At 38.1% G+C, this 23,348-nt stretch overlaps 1 protein-coding gene across 4 annotated transcripts in view; it reads left to right on the forward strand.

Moving 5' to 3' along the window:
- Positions 1-23,348, forward strand: part of LOC122801821 (beta-1,3-galactosyltransferase 5-like) — a 264,092-nt gene that overhangs the window by 36,930 nt on the left and 203,814 nt on the right. The window contains exon 2 of one of the 4 annotated variants that reach the window (XM_044071446.1): positions 12,472-12,552. The exons of 2 other annotated variants lie outside the window; for them this stretch is intronic. In XM_044071446.1, the coding sequence (XP_043927381.1) occupies positions 12,532-12,552 (21 nt within the window). In that variant the 5' untranslated portion in view covers positions 12,472-12,531. Of the gene's footprint in view, positions 1-12,471; positions 12,553-23,348 lie in introns of those variants that run through there. One more of the 4 variants, XM_044071445.1, reaches the window with a different exon arrangement.

Here is a 23,348-nt window from a genome sequence, read left to right on the forward strand (position 1 = left end):
GTCCCCTCCCTTGATCATTCTTTATATAAACAAAATAAATGGCTCCAGAAATATTCTGCTTGCATTAGATATAGACTTTTCTGTTAATTGTTCAGTCATTGGGTCAAATCGTGTACAGTTTGCTCACTGTAGACTGTCCAAGCCATAATCTGCCAAGAGAAGTGAGTACATTCACTTCCCCAGAGAACCCTCTACTGGACAGGGTACAAAAATGACACCCCCACTTTGAAGATCATTATGGCAGGCAAGAAAGCCGACCTCTTGGTCTTCATGTGGGTCAAATAATCAGTATCATATAACTCTGCTGTCACCAATTGTAGTTATCTTCCTGGATGTCTCTAATGCTGTAAGTATTTTCTCCTTTATAACGGAGTCCCATTTTACTACCCTTGACCAAGGGAACTTAAACTACAGGTGTTGTAGCATGCATTTCCAGTGTACGATCTCATTTCTAGCAACATCTGGAGAAAGCAGAGTTCATTCAAACAACGTTTGAGCCATAATGTGTAGAAAATCATTACTGTCAAATTTTTTCTGGCATATCCGTAAATCTTGGATTGTATCTGCAGCTTTTGCCTACTAAACCAGTGTGATACGAATGCGATACGAAAGATGGGAACATTGAGAGTGATTATTTGACTGTTACCTCACTGTATCTCGATGTTTTTATTTTCATTTCTTTGATATATAGAATATGTTCCAAAACATTCTAACCTTTTGGGCAGGCATAAGAGATGATGCTCTGTTCCTGAACGTTCTGATTTCAGCAAGTTATATTTGATTACGAAACATGACCTGTTTACTACGTTATGAAACATGACCTGTCTGTAGTTTTCTGGTAATGTACTAAAACTTGCAAGGTTATTGGAATATTCCAGTGTAGTATTTGAAATTTGCAGAATCATTGTACTTGGCAGGATTTTCTGTTCCTTCTGGGGTGGGTGGCCAACATCACAGAATGCTCTAGCAAAATCCGGCCTACACTGGAAAAGTACTGATTCTCATGATTTGTGGTAAACAACTTGGTTATAAATGGGATTCTCCACACAGGCAGAAGCCTCACCTGTGGAGTGGACGCACTGCCCATGACTGTTTTCCCAATGAAGACTCCTGCCTGACTGCAACGGGGCTTCCCAGTAGAGACTGAAGACATGATAAAGCTTTTTCTTTATCAGTGATGTATAATTTTCTTTAACTATATTGTCTAATTTTATTTCCTATTGAATTCTCTTTTATAGAATAGAATAAACTCGTGTATGATTGTAGCAGATAGTTTGTTAGCTTATTAATCTTCTTTGTGTTAGTAGAAATAAAAGTTTTTATAAGTTAACTTTTGGTGTACAGTGTTTCATTTCAAATCCTGCTCAGGCATTACAACCAGTTACCTTGTTTTCCATTTGTTCAATTTTTGCATCTTGGGGTTAAAGTCTGTGTCCACCTTGAGCAAATGGTGAGAGTCGATAGTTAAGTTTGTTCCATACATTTCACTCCACCATCTGCCTTTCTGACACATTGTTACAAAGTGTATTTTATTTGTTGTAGTTGTGGCATAATTTGTTATAAGCCTGGTGAGCTCTGTTCCGTTACTTCTGATGGGAAAACCGCACCGGCTGTATTTCCCCCTCACAGTGATATTACTACAGGCAGTTTCCTCATCTTTTTAGGAACTAATCAAGCAGTTAATTTGCCATTGATGCACTAAACAGCCATTTCCGATCATAGAACATTCTTGGGGAAGTCTCTGCCTGTTTTTCTCAATAACCCGGCCTACAGTAGTAGACCATGGAGCCCTCTGAAGCATTTTAACTAGTCACCATCTTACCAGAATTCAACATTTTTGTCATTGTATATGGTACTGCTGGAGTTGGATTAAAAGGCAGGAAAAGCATTTCATTGCCCTTTCAGTCATTCTGTTTCATTTACACTGGAGGCGTAAGCTGGTTGCTACTATTTTTTTCCATGAACAGAATCATATTCTGTAATGGTGATAAAGCAGTGTAATGTTTTGTTAATTTTAGCTACCAGGTGATATCCATTACAACCATTTTATAAACTCAGTAAGCCACTTTATAATGTGTATTACATTATTTCAGTGAATTTTTAACAGATTATGAAAAAAAAAATTTGCACAATTTTTTATTGGAGATTTGTATATTGTTTGGGTACATTAAAATTCAGAAAATATTTCCCTGGAATATACTCTTGCAGAATATTAAATCAACTATAATATTGAGACATTTCACGATGAAATTTGCTTGTGTGGTTTCAGTACATGTGAAGTCTGTCTTGTCCTTTTTTGACAGTATAGTAGCATTTGTTGCTTTGCAATGATTATTCAGAAATGCTGTTACTTTTGTTAAAGTACAAAACAATGTTTCAGTTTTATGTCTCCCTGTGTATAGTTATCCTGTTTGAACCAACATTTCTAGTACTGTCACCAGAATGCTTCTAGATTTAATGTTTGTTAATGTTTTTATTTATTAATGTCTTGACTTTCAGAAGTTTGAGGGATTGATAATATCTAGGCTCACTTGAAGCAATGTTCTGGTGGAATAAAGCCAGAACCTAGCAAACTTGTTTTTCTGTTTGAAGCAGTATCCCCTCACTGCTAGAGGAGGAGTATTAAATTATACTCCAAAGGACCTTTTGTGACAAATAACTGGCATTGCCTGTTTTTTTCTGCAAAATATCACAATTCATTAAGAAATTTCTTACTCTGGGTATCTGGTTGCAATCCAGCAAGACACTAAATGATGGTTATTTTGGGTAAGGACTTCAGTTCTCATGTTTTTTCCTATAATTCTCATGTTTTGTTTTTTCCTATATTGACACTCCCATATTTGTAGTATAACATACTAGAGTAGCTCATTTTGCTTCTCACTAACTACTGTGCACACTATGGTTTTACCATCCTCAAGTATATGAACGTTTGGGTTTGTGCTGTAGTAGTAAGATGTTTGTTACATCTCCTCAGTCTGGTGTACAAAGATCTCTTCTGGTCACTCCTTGTGTGGAGTTTGCATGTTATCTTTGTAGGTTTTCTCTGGTTATGCTGATTTCTTCACAAAAGTATGCCAGTTGACTAGCAACTGAGAACTTTCTATATATATTGGTTTTATTGTTTTGCTTATCCTTGCTCAGTGGCCTGGGTCATAGCTGCAACAGATCTATATATCATCCCACTTACCCAATTGGCACATCAAATGGATTATCATAATTGCATTTGTATGCAAAGTATTCATTTAGTTTGTGTTACAAGTTTAATGTTATCCTTGTAGCCTATGCTGAATGTCTGTCAAGTTTTCTCATGCCCACATTAATGCCTTGCAGGCTTTGTGGCCTCTCAGTTCAGTGGCATTATGACTGGCACTGGCAACTTGTCCACATGTAGGTTGGATACTGCCCTATGCTTGTGGCCCTCTTAATGGCTAAAATAGTCCAAAGAGGAACAGTTCACTCAGTATGACTAATGAAACTAATTTTATGCAATTAGAATGTGTTTGTTTTGATCAAGAAGTATATTGTTCTACTGCCAAATGTGTGCCAGGTATAGTTCACACCTCTTCAGGTTCTGAGATCTGAGTGGAGCATTTCTTATTATTACATGACAATTTACAGAGTAAACGACCTCGGTCAATGGCAATGCATAATTGTCACCATAATCAAATAGAGTAGCATTTACAGAAATATCTTGTGTTTTGTATTGCCATATGAAATTAATGTGTAATATTCAGTATTCTACTGGCTAGCAATACTTAAAATAAATATGGACAAGATTTCTTTTCAACATTGGCCATTTTAATTATTTTTTGCTGTGAACAGCTACCCGCATCAAGACTGTGTTGCTACTGACACTGTTACCATCTGTAACTCTCCTAACAGTTGCCATAGGCTTTTGCTTCTCACAAGCCGTATTACACTGCACAATGCTGAAAACCAAGAGCCTGCTCCGCAGTTCCAAAATGAACCAACAAAAATTACTATTAGATGCCAAACAAAACCACCAATGACTACTTGATAAAACAAGGATAATTTTAATAAATATTCAAAACTTTTCATCCCATGCACATACAGGACTTCATCAGAGTTAAAAACAATTCACTGGAGCAGAGTTTATATAACATCAACTCCACCCCCTTATAAAATAAAAAAAAAAATAACAGTAAATTGAAATATTTTAGTAAATATACTAAAATATAAACTATTAAATAACAGATGCATTTTAAACTAAACACTACCTAAATATATTTCAGCACAAATCACACTAATAACTCACACTGAGGTCCTTAAATATTAATATATGTAATTGAATAGATGTGTAAAGGAATACTTATTGTATGCATTCAATAACAGACCCAAAGGTTAATCCTAAAAACTAAGTGCTTTAATTTTCAAAAAGCTGCTCAGATGTATGATTTAGGCCTCTGGGTCCTATTACTTAATTACCATTCCATTCTGCTACTTAATTTCCAATCTAATCTGCAGAGGACTGCCTCTCTGGCCATAATCAATGGTGTCCGCAACAAAATGAATGCCCCTTGTTGTTCTGGATCTGTTTCTAGAGTGCATTATTTTGATCTTATAGGTTCATAGGTAGGTACTAGGCTATCGGCCCTGGGGCCTATACAAGCCCAGCCAAAAAGGTACCCTGGCTTTTGCCACCCAAGAAAATTTTCGTGTGCCACTGTTTAGCAGAGCCACAGAGGTGATCCCCAGGGTGAATTTCCTATTTCCCATCCAATCATCAAGATTTTTCTTGAGTGCTAATGAGGAGCTTTTGTTTGATATAGATAGTTTATTCCAGAGTATGGGAAGTCTCGGACAGGAATCTATCCCTCCGGCATGTTCTGTTTATTGTGGTGACAAGGTTTAGGTCCCTAGAGCATGTAGCTCGGAGGGATTGGGATTTCTTTAAGTGGAGCATGTCCAACAGCTCTGGGTTTGACACAGCTTTGTATGTTAGGCAGAGATCACCTCTGAGTAGGCGATATGCGACGGAGTAAAGCTGGAGTTTTTTGAGACTGTCAGAGTAGGGCATCTGAGGCTAGTTATCCTCTTTGAGGTATTTCTGCGGCCTTTCCAGTTGTTGATGTCTTGTGAGGTACATACCAAAAGGGGTGTTTGACTCTATAATGAGTCTAATGAGTAGAGGGGAACAATGACCTTTTTTTTTTTTTTTTTCTGGATGAGAAACCTTTTATGATAAGGTGTGCCATGTAGAAGGATTTCCTGACTACTGTGGTTATGTGATCATCAAAGGAGAGACTACTGCCCACCTGTGTCCCAAGGTCTCTTATCACACTTTCAGTGTTATGTATACTACCGCCTATGTTGTAGTTCATGGCTACAGAGTTTTTACCAGAGGGGATAACAATGCACTTTTTGGCATTGAGCTTGAGTCCATGGCTTTGACACCAGGCATCTGTCTCGGTGAGGCTCTTTTGTAGGATGTCCACATTGTTAGTAGTTTTGATTATGGCTCCTAGTTTGCAGTCATCTGCGAACTTAGCCAAAGACCTTCTGTGTTCGCCTGTACTTCAGAGAAGTAGAGGTCCCAGGACTGAACCCTGTGGTACTCCACTTGTCACTGGTCTGAAGTCGGATTTGGAGTCTGCTACTTTCACAGTGTGGGTTCTGTCAGTGAGCCAGTTGGCAACCCATCTTGTGACATAGGGATTTATACCTAGTTTAGTGAGTTTATCTAATTCCAGAGTTGGGGATGGTGTCAAAAGCCTTGGGAAGATCTAGATAGGCTGTGTGAACCACCTTACCCTTGTCTACGGCTTTGGTGACTGCTTCAAAGAAGTATCAGGTGTAGGAGACATGATCTGCCTTTACAAACCCAAACTAGGTGGGATCCAGAGTTTGGAGATTACCAATGTCTTTATAAGTTCCATGATGATATGTTCCATGGCCTTGCAAACCAGGCTTGTCTGGCTAATGGGGCGGTAGTTCCCGGGGTCTGTGGTGGCTCCCCCCTTGTGGAGTGGGATAACCGTTGCTGTGCACCATTCAGCAGGCACAAAGCCTGAGGTGAGGCTATGATTGAACATGGTACTTAGGTGGGGTGCCAGTTCATTCTGTAGTTCATGTATAACACAGCCTGGGATGTTGTCTGGTCCCATGGATGCTGTGTTCTTGGCTTTGGAGAGTGTGGTTTTTACCTGTGCAGCCATGATTACAGGAACGTTGCATTCTTCCGGTATAGAGATGGGCTCTTTTGGGGGTGAGAGGTGGGTAAAGTAGTTAGGTTCAGTGCTAACTACTTTACCCCCCCCTCTCACCCCTATCTGCCAGGATGTTGGCAATATCAGTTGGGTCTGTATATTTAGTGCCATTGTGCTGTAACTCACAGCAGATATGAGTGTTGCCATTCAGATTCTTGACATAGCTATAGAATGCTTTGTGGTTGTCTTTAGAATCAGTGGTGATTTTTGTTTTCGTAACTAGCTTTGGAAGATTTTATCAGGGATCACAGCTTTTTATTGAGGCTGACCAGGGAGCTCCTCCACTCGTGGGATTTTACTCTCTTTTTGCAAGAGTTTCTTCCTTCTGTTGTACAGTTTGTTTATGGCAGGGGACCACCAGATTGGCTTCCTTTTTTTGGAGGATAGTGTCTTGGTTCGGTTTGGGATAGCATGATCCATGCACTCATGTAAGTGCTTTTAAAGTGCAGTTGTGTAGGATTCAGTAGTCGTAACTGTATTGTCATCTGCATGGGTGTCATGAAGTTCACCACTTCTGTCTTAAGCATGAAGTTGGCTTTGGAGAAACTTTTTATTATGGTTTCCTTAATGAGGGGTGGAGGCAGGATGTGGATATCTAGGGTAATTAGCTTATGGTCGGATTGGACCAATGATGCATTGACTTCAGGTGTGGAACACCGGTCACTCATATTGGTAATGACTAGATCTAGGATATCCCTGGTGGGGGTGTGGATAAGTTGATCCAGGGCATTGGAGTTTATGAATTCCAGAAAGCGTTGAGCGAAGGAGTTGATACATGAGTAGTTTTCCCAGTTAATGGTGGGGTGGTTGAAATTGCCCATTATTAGGGTGTTTGGTTGAACCCTAATTTTCCAGTACATCAAGAAAAGAGTTGGAATCCTGGGGCATGGTGGGTGATCTGTAGCAAGCTACAATTTGGATTGCAGTTTTGCCCAGAGTTAGTTGCACTTGAATAACCTCTGCTGCATTATGCTGAGCAACTAGCCTGGAGGTGTGGATATCCTCTCCGCCTTTGGTATTCTGGTCCAGGTTACATGGCTGAAAAGTGTGATATGAGTTATAGCCTGATAGTGCAGGGGTGCTCTCTGGAGCCTTGAACCAGGTCTCAGTCACTGCACAGATATCTATGTTTTCCATTTTAAGGAGTGCCTCGTGTGAGTGCATTTTGAGATTTAGACTTCTGGCATTGAGTAGCATCACCCTCAGTTTTTTCTTGCCTGTTCCTGTTATGGTGGTGAATTTATCATTTGAACCTTGCCTAAAAAAAGGCACTATAGGGTTGGCAAGAACCTTAGCCAGTATCCAGAATCCCAGGGGTGACAGGTGCAGGCCATCTCTGGCAAAGCATCGTGGTCTGTCAACCGTGTCATCCCAGGCAGACAGATGCTGGATCCCTTTAGAATGGCACTAGAAGCTTAGCCAGTCAGTCATTTTATCCTTGTACTGCGGCATCATTCTGGGTGATGACTGAATGCTACTCAGGGCTAGGGTCATACCTGCCTGGGCTACAAGATCGAAGAGCTCTTCCATGTCTCTTCATGTAGTCCAGAGAGGTACATCTCAGGTCGTTCACACCAACATGGACAATGACAGAGTCATATTTGTGCTTGTTGTGAAGTGACCTGAGTGTATGGGTTATGTGGCGGATTCTGGCACCCGACAGGCAGCTGACAGTAACCTTCTTGTTTAGCCTGATGATTGGGACATCAGTGTGCTTGACTATAGTCTCCTATGACTAGTGTGTTGGGTACATTGATTTGCCTTATTGGCTTTGGTTGAGTGGCACACTAAGTCTGCGGGCTATGTCATTTGTGTTGTGTTGGGGGGGTGGAGGTTGCTTGCATTTCTGCTTTTGGAGGTCTCTGTTGCTTGAGCAGATTATTATTGAGAGCCTCCGTGAATGTTTTTGTATTTCTGTGTGGATTTTGGTGGTCTAGATTTAGTGAGACTGAGTGGTGTGGTGCAAGTGTTTACCTTCTCGACTGTCAAGTTCACTCTTGATTGGAGAGAGCTTTACCTCCAGTTTGACTAGATAAGTGCATCTCTCACAGGTTGTAGTGTTGGGTGGTAGGAGGAGAGGGTTGTCTGTGTACATGAGGCAATTTCTACATTGCCCCAGGATGCCCAGATTCATCAGATAGACAGGAGAGAACACTGGGAGCTGACCTTTGGACATGCCTGAATAAAAAAAAATATTTTCCTCTAGATAAGTGAGGAAAGAGTACAAGAGCTGTTTTTTTCTAAGCAAGTGAGGAAAGTAAGTACCAAAAGGAATATTTATTATGTATTCAATAAGAAACCCAAAAGTTAATCCTAAGTTTATGTCCCTCAAATGTTCATCTATCCTTTTTAGTAGCTCTTTCTATTTTTCCTATGTAAAAACGAATTGCATGTCTTGCACAGGGCAGCATATACTACCATTTTAGCATTGCAGTTACGTCTAGGGCACTTGACACTCCCAAAACCCACAAATGTAAATACTTTCACCTTCTAAGATTGAAGGACACTGGGAACATCTCCCACATTTAAATATACCTCTGTGCTGTGTTGCATTCATTTGGATGTTCCACTGTGTTCTTGGTTTTCTGCATTGTGCGGTGTTATTAGTTTGTAGTTTAGTCCTGTGTGGTCATATGTGCAGCCTGCTTTTACAGTGAGTAACTGGATAATCATGAAATCTTAAGTCTTGTGCCTGGTTTAGGCTGGATACCACACTGAATGGCCACATTGAAAGTAAATAAATGATCAGCATACTTTCAAAGTCTGATGGGTACTTTACCCACATCATAGGTATCTACAGTGAGTGACAGTGGGTTAGAGGTCACAGAATGGAAGCAGGAAGTCTCCTTGCCAAACTATACAAAAGCATGATTTTAATGCATTGAATGCATTTTTCAGAGATGTATATTTTCAGTACATAATGGAAATGATAATTTTTGCAACCATGATGTATATGTAGATACAGCATTCACAAAATGCATACCTGCTTTTACAAAAATCACACCTATCTAGCAGTTTGTGAGAAAAACAGATATTTTGATTCAGGGAAATTTTAATCTGTCCATTCTTATTGGAATTCTTTTCTACTGTTTCACTGCTGATACCCTGTGACCATCAAGCTGCCATTCTCCCCACAGTGAACAATTTGTTTCCCCTGTTTGTAAAAAAAAATATATATATATTTTATCCAAAAAAGCTTTGAGTAAGTGACTATCAAAACATATGTTGCCAATCTGCCTTCAGCTTTATTATGCACCTCCAACACCCTATATTTTGTTTAAACATTAACTCAATTTTATGAGGCATTATAAAAAATCTTTGAAGAAATGTTCATGAGAATAACCTCCATTGAATTGACAGGGATGTTTGTTTAGAATATAAGTGTTGATCTTTTATCATTAGGAAAATGATTAATTGCTTTATAATCCCCAAAAGGTTCTTTATACAATTTTGTACTTTTGATAATTAATTTGACAAATCCTTTTCCTTGAACAATATGATTTACTAGAACAATCACATTTTCTATAAACCTAAAGTATTTACCTAATGACTGGATTCATTAACTCTAACCTACTTCTAACATATTGTCTCAAATCCTGTATTACTAGCCACATGTTGCTATCTAAATTAAATTTATTTTTGACTTGTTCCATTGTTAAAGGTTTACCAGTTTGTATCAGTTGATGCTAATATAGTAAATCCTTTTATTTTAGAATTTTGATTGTGGCCACATCAAAAATGATATTAGTACAGGCTATATAGGGAATATAAATGCCCATGCATTCATATCAGGATTTTTGTTTATATAATTGTTGAATACTTTCAATATATCTGATATAAATTTAGACCTTGTTTCTTTACTGTCAACTGTATATTCTCTCATCATCCAAAGAAAATTATTAGATACCAATTCTATGTATTTTGGTGACATTGAATGACTTGAATTTAACCAAATGCTTTCATGCAGTTATTTTCATGTAGGTATGAGGTATTTAACCATAAAAATGTATTTGAGATCCATGCACTGTCATTTATCATAATGTCAGGAAGATTTGCCCCCCAACTCCCAATCATTTGAGACCATTAATAGCCACTCTGGGTTTGCTAGGATGCCATGAAAATTATAATTTGTTTATTAAATTGATTTGTACATTGTTTAGAGGGGGAATAGAGAGCTTGTATAATATATTCATTTCGGAAAAATTATTTTAATTGTGTAAAGTCTATCCTTCATAGTAAAGATGAATTCATTCCATTTTTGTCTGAGACTTTTTATATGATTTAATATATTGTTATAATTAGTGCCAGTTATTGCACTTCATTAGCTAATGTAATCTCTTGATATTTGATTTTGTCAACAGATAAGTATTGAAAACAACTCTTAACTCCTTTTTATCAGAATTTATAATCAGCAGCTTTGTTTTATTTTCATTAAATTTAAGACCAGAAAGCAGTTGATTTCAGTGAAGCTGTTAATGAGCTACCATTGTCATTTAAGGTTAGCAAGATGTCATCAGCAAAGAGCTGAACCTTCATTTCTAGAGTGTTCCTAATTTGTATACCTTTAATATTTGGATTTACTCTGATATAATTTGCAAAGGGTTCTATGACCAGAGCAAACAATTGGGATAGTGTCCCCTGCCTTGTCTTTAATTGCTATAGAGGTAGAGAGGCATGGACCAATCTTAACATAGGCTGAAGAATTTTCATAAAGTGATTTTATTAACTGTGTAAACTTTTGTGAGAAACCATATTCTTCTAGGGCCAAAATTAAATAATGCAAATTAACTGAATCAAATGCATTGTTTCTATTTAGACTCACCAGGATCCTATTTCTTTGATATATATAGTCAATTAAAGGAAGGATTCTTTTAATGTCAAAAGTATTTCTGCCTTTTATGAAAGCAGTTTGATCCTCATCTATTAATAAAGGAAGTAACTGTTTAATTCTATTTGTGTAAATTGCCATGAGTATTTTATAGTCAATATTTGAGATATAGAGGTCTGTAAAAAAAAAAAAAAAAAAAATTAGTTTGCACTTTTCTGATTTCAGAATTGGATACATTACTGTATTTCCAAGAAGGATGTATATCGAAACTTTTACTAGAGTAAACACCTTTAACAGAAAAAGCTTCTTTGGTTAGTAATTTACACATTTTTGGAATAATGTCTATAACAGGAGTTTAAGTTTTAATTTATTTGAGATTTAAGCTTATTCATTTTTATTTATCAATTACCTTTATATGCTGTTCTAATTAATTTTGATATTTTTCCTAAAAGTAAAAATCAGAATATGCAACCAAACAGACTATCGGGTAAAGAATACATAAAAAGAATATAAACCAAAGGACCAACAGTCACACAACCAGTTTTATTAACACAGTGCAAAGCTTTCAAGTATAACAACTCTTTCTAAAAGCAACAATTATATCAGTTAACTCAATGCTTAAATATATTTAAAACCACAAGCCTGCCAAATAACCAATTAAAAGGCAATATCAATTAACACAGATATTTAACCCTTTAAATTTAAAACAGCATTGTAAACAAATAGCAAAATATATAATGAATATTAAGATATTATATTAAAAACTAAATCTGCGAATATAGGTTTTATACTCTATCTTATTGAGGCCAGGTGGCATATTAGCCCTGAAATTTATCCATCTATATTTAGCAGCTTCAGTCATAGTGACCATCTCCTACTCTCTGGCATATACTTTTTGTAAAATTCTAAACTTAAATGTGTGATTACCATTATACAAAATATGTTTATATAAGGTGTTTTTGTAGGTCCCTCTACAAATTTCAGATGTGAAGCTATTCTCTCTCAATTTGTATTGCCTATATCAAAACATATACATTTTGTACAATTGGCAAGGTAGATGACTATCAGTAGTGGAAGTGGCAAAGGTGTTGAACATGAATTTTTCATTCGCTGTAGGGTGTACGAACTCTACGTCAGTATTATACTTACAGTAACTACAGTTGTAACATGGAGTCATTCATTTTGTTATAAATTGAATGCTTTGTTTAAAATTCATATCTTTATAACATAAAAGTTGCTTTAGATTATTTTCCTTTTTATATATAAATTGTGGTTTTTCACCTATAAAGTTCTTTAACTCATTATGGGATTGCAAAATCTAATTCTTTTCTATAATTTAATCTGTTTTGTACACCTATTACATTTTTTACATAACCTAGAGATCAATTCTTATTCGTTCTTATATTTGTATTGCAGTTATTATTGCTATAAAGATAAGGGCAGCCCATTCCTTCACGTTCCAAATCTACATGTTGTATGGTTTCATCAATTAATGAGGTACAGTACCCCTAGAGTAAAAATATTTTACCATGTGATCAACTTCTCTCCTTTAGTCCTGTTCTAAAGTATTTAATCTACTTGTATGTAAAAACTGATTTTTCACAATGCTGCTATACACATGCCTAGGGTGACTGCTGTTAGCATGCACATATCTAATTGTATGTTCTTCCTGTATATAGTGGTGTGTATTGTACCATTTATTAATGTAATATCAAGAAAATTAATTCTATCATGTGAAAAATTCAATTCAAATTTTCAAGAAAATCAGTTACATTGTGTATAATCCTTTAACAAATGTGTATGGAACAGTGGTGCAGTGGTAGCATTGTTTCCTCACAGCAAGAGGTTCTCTGGTTCGATTCTCAGCTTGAGTGCCTTCCGTGCAGAGTCTGCTTGTCCTCCCTGCATTTGTGTGGGTTTGCTGCGGTTTCCTCCCATGTTACAAAGACCTGCATCTGGAGTGTTTGTCCCTGGGCCTCTGCTGAAAATTGGCTCTGTTCCAAGTCAGACTTATTTTTATTTTCAGTTTGATTACTGGGGAAGTCCACTGGGCCGAGAAGTGCCCATTTTCAGTGGAGGCCCGGGGAGAAAAGCTCCAATAGCAATACAATACTATGAAAGGTTACAAAATACAATAAAGGTTGCATAATGTAGAGGTAAAATAGAAGAGTGAGATTCATACATTCAGGAAATTGCAAAATACATCATAGGACGGTATAAAACAGGCTTTTTTTTTTTTTTTTGAGGTTCTTCAGTAGTTTACAATATTTGCATATTTACAAAGTTGGAGTTAAAGTCTGCTAGTTCTGCTTTTGGAGGAATAGAAAGAAAAAAAAAACTTGAGAGTAAAGTGGAAGAGGATTGTCGAGCTAGTGGGGAGACTTAGTGTTTATGTAGGGTGAAAGCAGGAGCATTTCCATGTGGAAGATAGATGTAATAAAAGTTGGGCTTTGAAGGATTCAGTCTTATGTATAGTCCTAAGAGAAGGAGAAAGAGAATTCCATTTTTTACCTAGAGAGACTGAGAGTAGGAGCTGGCCAGCGGGACGTTTGGGTGTTTGGATGGAAATTAGGTTTTGGTTTTCGGATCTCAGGGATCTGTTTGGGATGTATAGGGGAAGGATGTTCGTTAAGGCTGGGCATTTATCTGGGGAGAATATTAATTTGTGAGCGGTGGTTAGTTGGAGATAGTCTAGGTGGTTAGGGAGTTCTAACCAGTTCAGAGATTTTAGGCTAAGGCAGTGGTGAGTGTTTCCTAGCAAACAAATAATAAATAAAATCACATTTTTTTATTTTATAGATTTTTTTCCCCCTAACAAGTTTTTCAACTGAATTGTACAGGTTATAGGTCGCATTAAAGGTGGGAAAAGTTTTGAAATGATTTACTGTGGTCTTTTTAATATCTCAAAAACCTGGCATTTTAACAGTAATGTAGCAAGGGCAGGTAGAGAGGTGTGATTGCCCTGGATGCAATGTGTTGTGGATGAGATTAGCTGATCCTGATCTCTTTAATGCAGTGCCAGTTTTTAAAAGCTGGTATTGCATTTGTGATCAAACCTGTGCAGTACAGCTCTCCATGTAAGGTCTAAACTGTAGCAACTACATGCTACATTATAGTACACAGTTTTTTACAGTTTAAATGGTAAAACAATACATCTCAACTGAAACTGGAGTACTGTAATACTCCATGCAGGTAGGATATAAACTGCAGCAACTGTTTGTAGCAAACACTTTGCTACAGTTTATAAGAATTTTTTTTTAACTAAAACATAGGGTATAAACTGTAGCAATAGTTGCTAAAGCTTTAGATGCCACACAGAGCATTACAATGCTTAGGATTGAATGCTTCAGAGAAGGGTTGGGGGCAGGACACAGAAGTGGGACCTGAATGGCTGGGCAGGAGGGGTGATATGCATCTGGCTGGAAGGAACATCTGTTTTTCTTCTTTTGCTTTTCAGTGGAAGAGCTGTGGAGAGTGGGATGCATGGCTCTGTAGTCAGAGACTTGGTTCAAGGCCGAGATCATCCTGGCCATTACAAGGCTACAATGCCTTTCACACATTCAGACCCCAAAACAAGCATGAAAGAACCAAAGGTGGAGGTGCATCCATATTCATCAAATCCAAGTACACCTCAAGACTGAAATAGTAAGATTCTCTGGAGCGGTTTACTATCAAAAGATTGAAATTCATTTGGTCGATGTTCATTACATCAACAGGCCAAATCCATGCCAAAATGTCTACATTTAAATGGTCAACACACACCTCAAACTAACCCTAGTGTTTTTGCAGGGGGGGCTGCACCCCCCACACCCCCTGCTACTTGTAATATAACTCCAGGATTGCACAACAGTGCTGACCAGGATAATTCCTTGCCTGTTGTCAACATAAGGTTGGCAGAAGGTCGACAGCACTGTCTGTCGACCAAATGAACTACTTAATATTAATTTGTTGACCAAATGAAAGTTAGACCAAATGAATTTCAATCTTTTGATAGTAAGCCCTCTGGAGCTACTCCAGGTCCAATTGACTGTAGGGAAAACACCCTTCCACATCATCGCTAGCTACAGGACCCCCACCATGAACCAGGAGAAGCACATCACCTACCTGGACTTGCCAGAGTGACTCAACATGCAGCCATATACCCTGGTCATGGGAGATTTCAGCTATCCCTCCATTGATTTGGAGACCTAAATAAGTGCAAACATGATTGTTATGATAAGTCAAATGCTCTGGAACAGTTGGTCCAGACTCCCACAAGAGGCTCATATTTTGGACCTAGTGCTCACCAACATGGGGGGGGGGTCACTGCACTACCCCATTGTGTTGCTCTCCCCAGTAAGGTCAGATCATAAATCTGTCATCTTGGAAGTAAACCTCAAACCTGACACTGACACAGGAGTAAAAAAGCTGAAATTTCTCCAAAGCTAACCATTGTCGTCTAAGTGGTGGTATAAAAAGTTTTGAATCCCCTGCCAACATAAACAACAATGTTTCCTGTACTGAGAAATATACAATTGCCCTATATAGCCACTTAACCAAGTACATTGACTCAGCTGTACCGAACAAGAACAAAACCAGGTCTTTCCAAAAGAACAAGCCACCCTGGTGGACTATAAGTATAAACCTGTTATACAACAAAAGAAAACTTTTGTGTCTAATGACAGGAGGGAACTAACTCAATAGAGGAAGAATACCCTTCACAGCTTGAACAAGGAAATTAGATGTCTTAAGTCATCTAGGGCTAGTTATGAGTCAATTAGCATCCCTAGCTCAAGACAATCACATGGCATTCTTTAGCTACATCCGTAACCAAAGTGGGAATGCTCAGTTATGTGCTGAATGTATAGTAGATGGTAGCACTTGCCCTGAACTTGAGGAAATTGCCAACTTGCTAGCCAACAGATTCTGCTATAACTTCGCTCCCCTGTCCCCACCTGACATACCTCAAATAATTCCCAACACCAGTTCTCTACCAAGTAGCTCCAAAGAACAGGTCATGCAAGCTTTCTAAGGCCAAAAACACGGCCTCTATGGGACCAGATAATATCCTAGGCTGCTTACTCAGCAATCTAAATCGAGGCCTAGCAGAACCCCTTGCCACTCGGTTTAACCATAGCCTGAAAACTGATTTTGTCCTGGCACAGTGGAGAACAGCAACAATAATCCCTTTGCACAAAGGATGTCCATCAACTGACCCTAAGAACTAATGACCCATGAGCCTAACCTCTTATCTGCAAGGCCATGGAAAGACTCATTATGGACCTTATCCATAAGGATCATTCAAACTCTTTGACCCAACCCAGTTTGGCTTCAAGGGTAGATCTTGCTTATTAATCCTGGTGGACTTCTTTGAGAATGCCACCAAAGCCCAGGATTAGGGTAAAATGGTACATTTATCTTGATTTAGCCAAGGCTTTTGACACATTTTCCCCACTCCAGTATCATGGAGAAGCTCTCCCAGCTTGCGATCAACCCATACATTATTAGACTGATAGCAAACTGGCTCAATGACAGAACACAAAGTTGGGGAACCACCTCCACCAGTAGACCAGTTACTAGTAGTGTACCACAAGTATATGTGCTGAGCCCTCTACTGTTTGGAATCTATTTCTCCAAAGTCCAGGTGAAGGTAGATGGCTTGTGACTTACCAACTTTGGGTCTATATCATGTGAGTGAATAGCACAAACTGCGAATGCTCATAATATCGAACGTACTAGACCTCAAGTGCTTTTTCTGAGATCACGGTACAGTGAAGAATGGGATATTTGCCCTTTCCTCACTAGTGTGATCCGAGTTGGAATATATATTTAGCAGGGGGTGTAGTCCCCTACAATAGGAAGTTCAAGGTCCAGTACGTTCAATATTATGAGTGTTTGTAATTTGTGTGATTCACTCATATGATATAGACCCCTAAGTTTGCAGATGACTGTACCATATGTGGATTCGTAGAACCAAACAAGATGTACCATATCTGGATTCCTAGAACCAAACAAGAGAAATCCACCATCTTGCAGGCTTCTATGATATCACTATGTTCCCTTGCAATTAAAGAACCTCCTAATCCCAGGAGGAACATATACAGCAAGAATGGTTATGTATACTACAAGAGATCTGCAGTGAAGATTGTTTCATAACTATGTTTGTTCACTATGCTGCCAGTGTAGTGTATATGTTGCTAGTAAATTTGTGTGACTCTACCACTGCTTGCAGTAGGGAGATTTTTCAGAGGGTTATATAGCTGGTAAAGGTTGGAATCGGTGTATTACTGCATAACTCAGTCTAAGTATACCAGATATATAGTAATCCTGTCCCAAAAACTTGAATTATTTTTGTGATGCAGGATTCCTTTTGACCATGGAAAATTATGCCAATGTAACATCTCCAACTACTTTGATAATATCATAGTATCAGCCTTAGTCAGACCCATGCTTTTGTCAAACGTATAGAAAAAGAGCAGCAGTGAGCACTCGGCTGACGAGGTTTACAAGGTCTTTCTGCCATGCTGCAGAATAAGATTGTCAGGGACAGTCTGTATAGGCTCAGCCCTGATAACCCATCACACCACAGTCACCAGTACCACAGCCACATTTTATATGGGATGATGGTGACAAGAGGAGGATGTGACGATAGCCTCCCCCCAGACACAGATCCCAATACAGATTAGCATAGAAAAGGTAGCAACATATTGACCTATATGATGTAATAACATACAAGTGGCAAAACCACACTGAACAAAGTGATACATGCAGTGTGGCATTTGCCATGTTAAAACTACTGCAGGTTGTTATCACACAACACACACAGGTGTTGCATGGGTTAGCCATCATAGATGAGGTTCAAGCCACACGGCAGCTGAGAATATAGTGTATATACAGTGAAGGGCACAGGACACATAGGAAGGATGGAACACATTACTGATGTCATGGAAGCCATTCAGTGATTGGTTCATGATTATTCCGTACCATAATCTGTGGTGCAGGATGCTTCATAGCATGCCCCCCATACTGCAACAGGGCATGTACCTCTGGTTAGTATGAAGCACATTTGTGTACAACAGAATGTAACTATCCTATTCTATTATAGATGCAACATTTCATAGATATTACAAAGCTGTTGGGTCTTATGACCATTTACACCTTACCAGTGCCTTTCCTTTTTCCTTCTAGATGTACAATGTGTAGCATTGCAAATGCTTCACTGTACGAGTAACAGCATTTAAAACATTTAAAATTGAGCCCAGACAATACTGTATGGATAAAACCATATATCCTTGTCAAGGAGTCATGTGTGTGTGCGCGCGCATTATATATATATATATATGTGTGTGTATATATATATGTATATGTGTATGTGTATGTGTATACACACTCATTCTCATCTATACATATACATTATATAATGTTTTACATGCACATATATTTATATCCATTTATATATCTTAAAACCACATTCTCTTGACCTATAAGGTAGCATAAAAGGCTTCTATATTTGTAGTCTTGCATATTCATTGTACTAAAAATACTTCTGTTTAGGTGGCGTGTGCCTGCCTGTCCATCTGTGTAACATAGTTTTGCATTTTATGTTGTACCTTTAATAAGCAGATTATTGCTCAAAGCTGTGATCTTTATCCTTTTATATTGTATGCCATAGCCTACTTGATCTTTACTGCACTGTGTACCTGTTCTACATATCTCCAATTTCCCCCAGCTAGAGGAAGTCTGCCTCAGTGAGATTTATTGTCGTATGAAAGAAGCAATGTCTGGCAGCTCAGCACAGAGCATTGTCTGTGATCTGTTAATGAGCTCTATATGACAGCCCAAGATTTGATCCCACAGTCAATGAGTTTAAGCAAATCACTTAACGGGCATGCCTGGATCATTAAGGCATTGTTTCATTAGTAAGTGAAATCCCTAACCATTACTGGACTGTACCGCCTTCTTCCACTACGGGAGAATGAACTGTCGCCAGGCACTTTGCTTGTATGAACATTGAGGAAACGGGTAATAATCACAAGGCCACGTCAGTTAATGACTGTTTGGAAGCAGTAAATGCATAGTATTACAAATAAAGCAATACATTACAGTTTGTAGAGTGCTGCCAGAATGATATTTACCTTGCATCACACAATTACTCTTAGCAGCACCTTCAGAACTTCAGTTCCATTATTGAAAAACAAGTCTTTGATGTGGATAGCTTATCAGCAAATACAAATTGAGGACATATTTTATCAGAAGAATGTTTACATCACCTGAAGACAAAGAACTCCTTTGAAATAAAAGATGTACAGTGGCGGATCCTGGAATTTACGGAAGGAGAGGTGCAGTCTGAAAGTTAGATCAGTGAGAAGGGGTTGGAAAGAAACACACTGCTGGTTGGCAGTCCTGGGATTCAAACCACATTGATGACCGAGATTTTTGCATCAGTTTGTGGCATCATGTCATCTATAGGTCACACTGGAGGCAGTGTTGTCATCCTCTTCATACTAGTGGCAGTGATGCCATTCTTTTCCCACAATGAGCATGGACACACAAGCTGTTCAACCTTTTACTGTCTACCTAGTTGCATATGGCAGAATTATAGTGAAATGTATACTCCTTCCAAGTATGTAAACTAGCAACTGCTGTTCATTTTTTTTTCCTCTTCCTGACTGCTAGTGTCCAGAGGGTTAATTGAACTTGGAACAGTACCACTGCAGGTAACACTGTATATGGAAACTCTACTGCTCCTTCGGTCTGCAAGCCTGCCTAACACCCCCCCCCCCCAAACACACACACACACACACACACATGCATACAAGGTTGGAAGTTGTAATGCCCTGGATTATGCAATCTCTTACTGAAAAAGTGAAATACCATAGAGGTGTAGAGATTTGGATGGTGGATGTTGGATGGTGGATAGAGCATTTTGTATCTTTATTTCACTCAGCTGTAGCTTTTCACACTGCATCTTTAGGTGCTACAGATATTAGCTGGGTGGATTATGACGTTTCCCTTCATGCTAAGCAATTGAGATGCTGCATATATGTGAAATACAAGATCATCCTGATGTGATACGCAGGGCTGTCAAATGTGCGGATGTGCTATGAACAATACAGGATGACATTTGCACAATTGTTTGGCAGATCAAGATAAATGTGGTACAGTCACTGCAGTATCCCAGTCACACAAGTGTGTGGCAGCGCTCCCATATTTAATGCCATGTATTGTGTCCCAGAAATTTGCAATAATTACAGCTGTACCACACACTACTTTTTTGCACTGCGTTTCAGTCAGTGTGTTGGTTTACTTACTTTCCTAAAGTTCATGGAGGCAGTCTTTAGCATATGTCAGTGCTCTCGCAGTGTAATTAGTTAACAATTACTAACTCAGTTAAACAAGTCTTCATTATATGATGTCCACAAATTTATTTTATTTATTAACTTGGAAAGTCTACTGGCCCTAGGTGAGACAATTTTCAGTAGAGAGCCTGGGCGAAAAGCTCCATATAACATTTAATATAGTACATACAAGAAAAAACACAATATACAGTCTCATTGCATGGAAATAAATATTAAACACAATGGTACAGGTCATTTACAAACATTACATATCAACATTGTGTACAGTTTGATCACTGAGGATGGAGTTGGTCAAGTAGGGTAGCAGTTTTAATTGTTGGAGTTTTGTAGGCATAAGCAGTTGAATTCAGCAAGTCATATATAGCTCCTAAGTAGTGATATTGTAAAGGGATATAGTAGTGGATCAGGTGTACATTTACAGAGAGGAGAGGTGTGATCTGAGATTTGAGTATTTGTATTAAATGAGGAGCCTCTGTTGTGCAAATTACTTGACATGAATAATATCAAACAGGCTAGCATCTGGAAATACAATCACAGGTATATACTAGGCCCCTTACAAGCCTAGCCATGCAATCCAATCCAGTTGTGTCCTCATGTATCACATGCATTTATTAAGACTTGGATATGTTAGGAAGTTTCTAAAAGCTATGTCGTGGGATATGTTAGATTGCACATCACTGCCTGCCTCTGCCTGTCAGAGACATGTGAGTCAGACCAGGATTTGGGAGGGTGGCCTAATGGTTGGTTAAGGTGCTTTACTTGCAAGTACAAGGTGCAGGGTTTGAGTCTCAAGGGGTAATTGGCTAGGCTTAAAATGGCTCACAAGGGCAGTTAGCTTAGTACTAATCTATGAACTTCCAATTTCCCATCCATTGGTCTAAACCCTTACCCCCCACCCCCCAAGTAGGAAGGTGTTTAGAAAATGATATAGGATATCAATTAAAATCAGTTGAAGTGTCAGTAAAATGAATACAATGGAAAGCAGAAGCAAACCCTCAAGTTATGCATAATAAAATAAAGTAACTGCATACAGAAAACACTGTAGAAGCAGCAAATCTGAATACCTAAAATACACTTAGAAAAAAAAAAGCATGACTGCCTGCATTTTCATATATTTGTCCAAGTTATGCTGTTACCCATGTTAAGTTAAAGGAAATTATTTTATATGATAAATTTGCCAATTACCCAAACGAGCAGTTAAGACCAGGGAAAGTTTTCTACATATAGGAGTCTTAAGCGGGATATAGCCACAAGACAGTCATATTTAACTTCTTTCTTCATGTGTGGACAAAAAAAAATGGGGGGGGGGGGACAAAGGCAATAAATTTGGGTCAATTTTCAAATATTACAATTCACCTGAAAAAAAATTACAAGAACAGCAGGTTTTGCATTTTGTAAACAGTAAGAAGTCTGAAACTCTAACGTCTGGCATTATTGACTGGCTAATCCTCACTGATTTACCAGAAAAGCAGAATTTTACAAGAAACAAGGCAAATGATATGAGACAAAATCAAGTCAAGTCTGCAAAATTTGGTGAAGTTAATACTACATGTAAAGTTGGTGGTGTGAAAAAAAGCTGTATATTATATAATACCATATAAAGGGTGTGAAATCTGTCAGCACAAAGGATAGACTTTGAACTGTTAATGAGCTACTTCCTGTAACTAAATGTACAAGAATTCATTCCTTCTACTTTGAATTCCCATACCATTTGACTATGAGCAAATCACTTACCAAAGCCATTCTCCTGCGTCATCCCTGAATACGGATAATAGTGTTTGGTGGGCTTGTCTGGTTAACAAATGTATAAAAAATAAAATTCTAAATCAAAATAATATTAGTGCAAAGCAAATCAGAAACACATCCTCATATTATACATTATAAAACTAATACAAACTGCATACACCATATATAGTAAAAGTAGAATGCTCAAAATATGCTTGGCAAAAATAAATGAATTGACTCAAAAATAGCTTTCCATTATACACCCAAGTAACTTAATTACTGTTAGTAACATGTTACAGGAAATTAATTTCCTTTGCTAGATTTACCCCCCAGAAATTAGTAAGACTGAAAAGATTTAGATGTAGAGGAATCCCATCCTGGCTGGATACAAATCAAGCCACTTGGGTGAAAAAAAAAATAACCTACTGTTTACCTAACAAGTCTACACTGAAGACCACAGTTGGCATCAGAAAAGCTGCCTTCCTGAATTTAAAAATTCAAGAGGCAAGGTTGAGGAATAAACCAGCAACTATTCCTGGCAAACAAAGTGAACACAAAATAAGTTTCACACTTTACATGTAAAATCCATGCCTGAATACACGGTCACATGTATGAAATAAAACAGAATAATGCATATTTTTATTCTATAAAATGTCACAAATCGGCACCTAGTTAGTATGTGTGTTGTGCCAGTCAAGGAGAAAACTATGCCTGCATGAATTGTTTTTTTCTAGACAATAAACACAATTTTAGAATGAAAGCAGTCAACTTGAATGTTCTTAAAGGGAGAGTGTCAAAGATGCAGCTTCCAGAACACACTGTTTTTTTTTTCACTAATGCATACTTTAAGAAGTGTAAAGTGCATCTGTGTCACTCTTTCTGCACCTTTCCCCTTATTTTTAAGCAATTAGGCTCTTTTTATTTGAGGAGCGTCCCGCTCTCAGTCTGGCTCAGATAGCTCCACCCACATTGTGACATCAGCATACACACCCCCTACCAACCATCATCTTTTAAAATTAAACCCTAGCCTGACATTTTCCAGGCTTATTTTCCTTCCCTTGGGAAACTGAACACAATCGTACTTACTGTGGTTCGAAGCATTTGGCAGATTGATTAACTTACTTGGTCAGTGCAAACTTTTATGTCTGGTTCTAAAAAGAGAGAGTAATGTCTCTTAGTAGAATTTCACACCGTTCTTTTAATCTGAAAAGCGCAGATGAAGGCAGTTTG

The sequence above is a fragment of the Protopterus annectens genome, chromosome 5.part0, assembly GCF_019279795.1.
Source record: "Protopterus annectens isolate FY-2018-M chromosome 5.part0, PAN1.0, whole genome shotgun sequence".
Classification (NCBI taxonomy): domain Eukaryota; kingdom Metazoa; phylum Chordata; order Ceratodontiformes; family Protopteridae; genus Protopterus; species Protopterus annectens.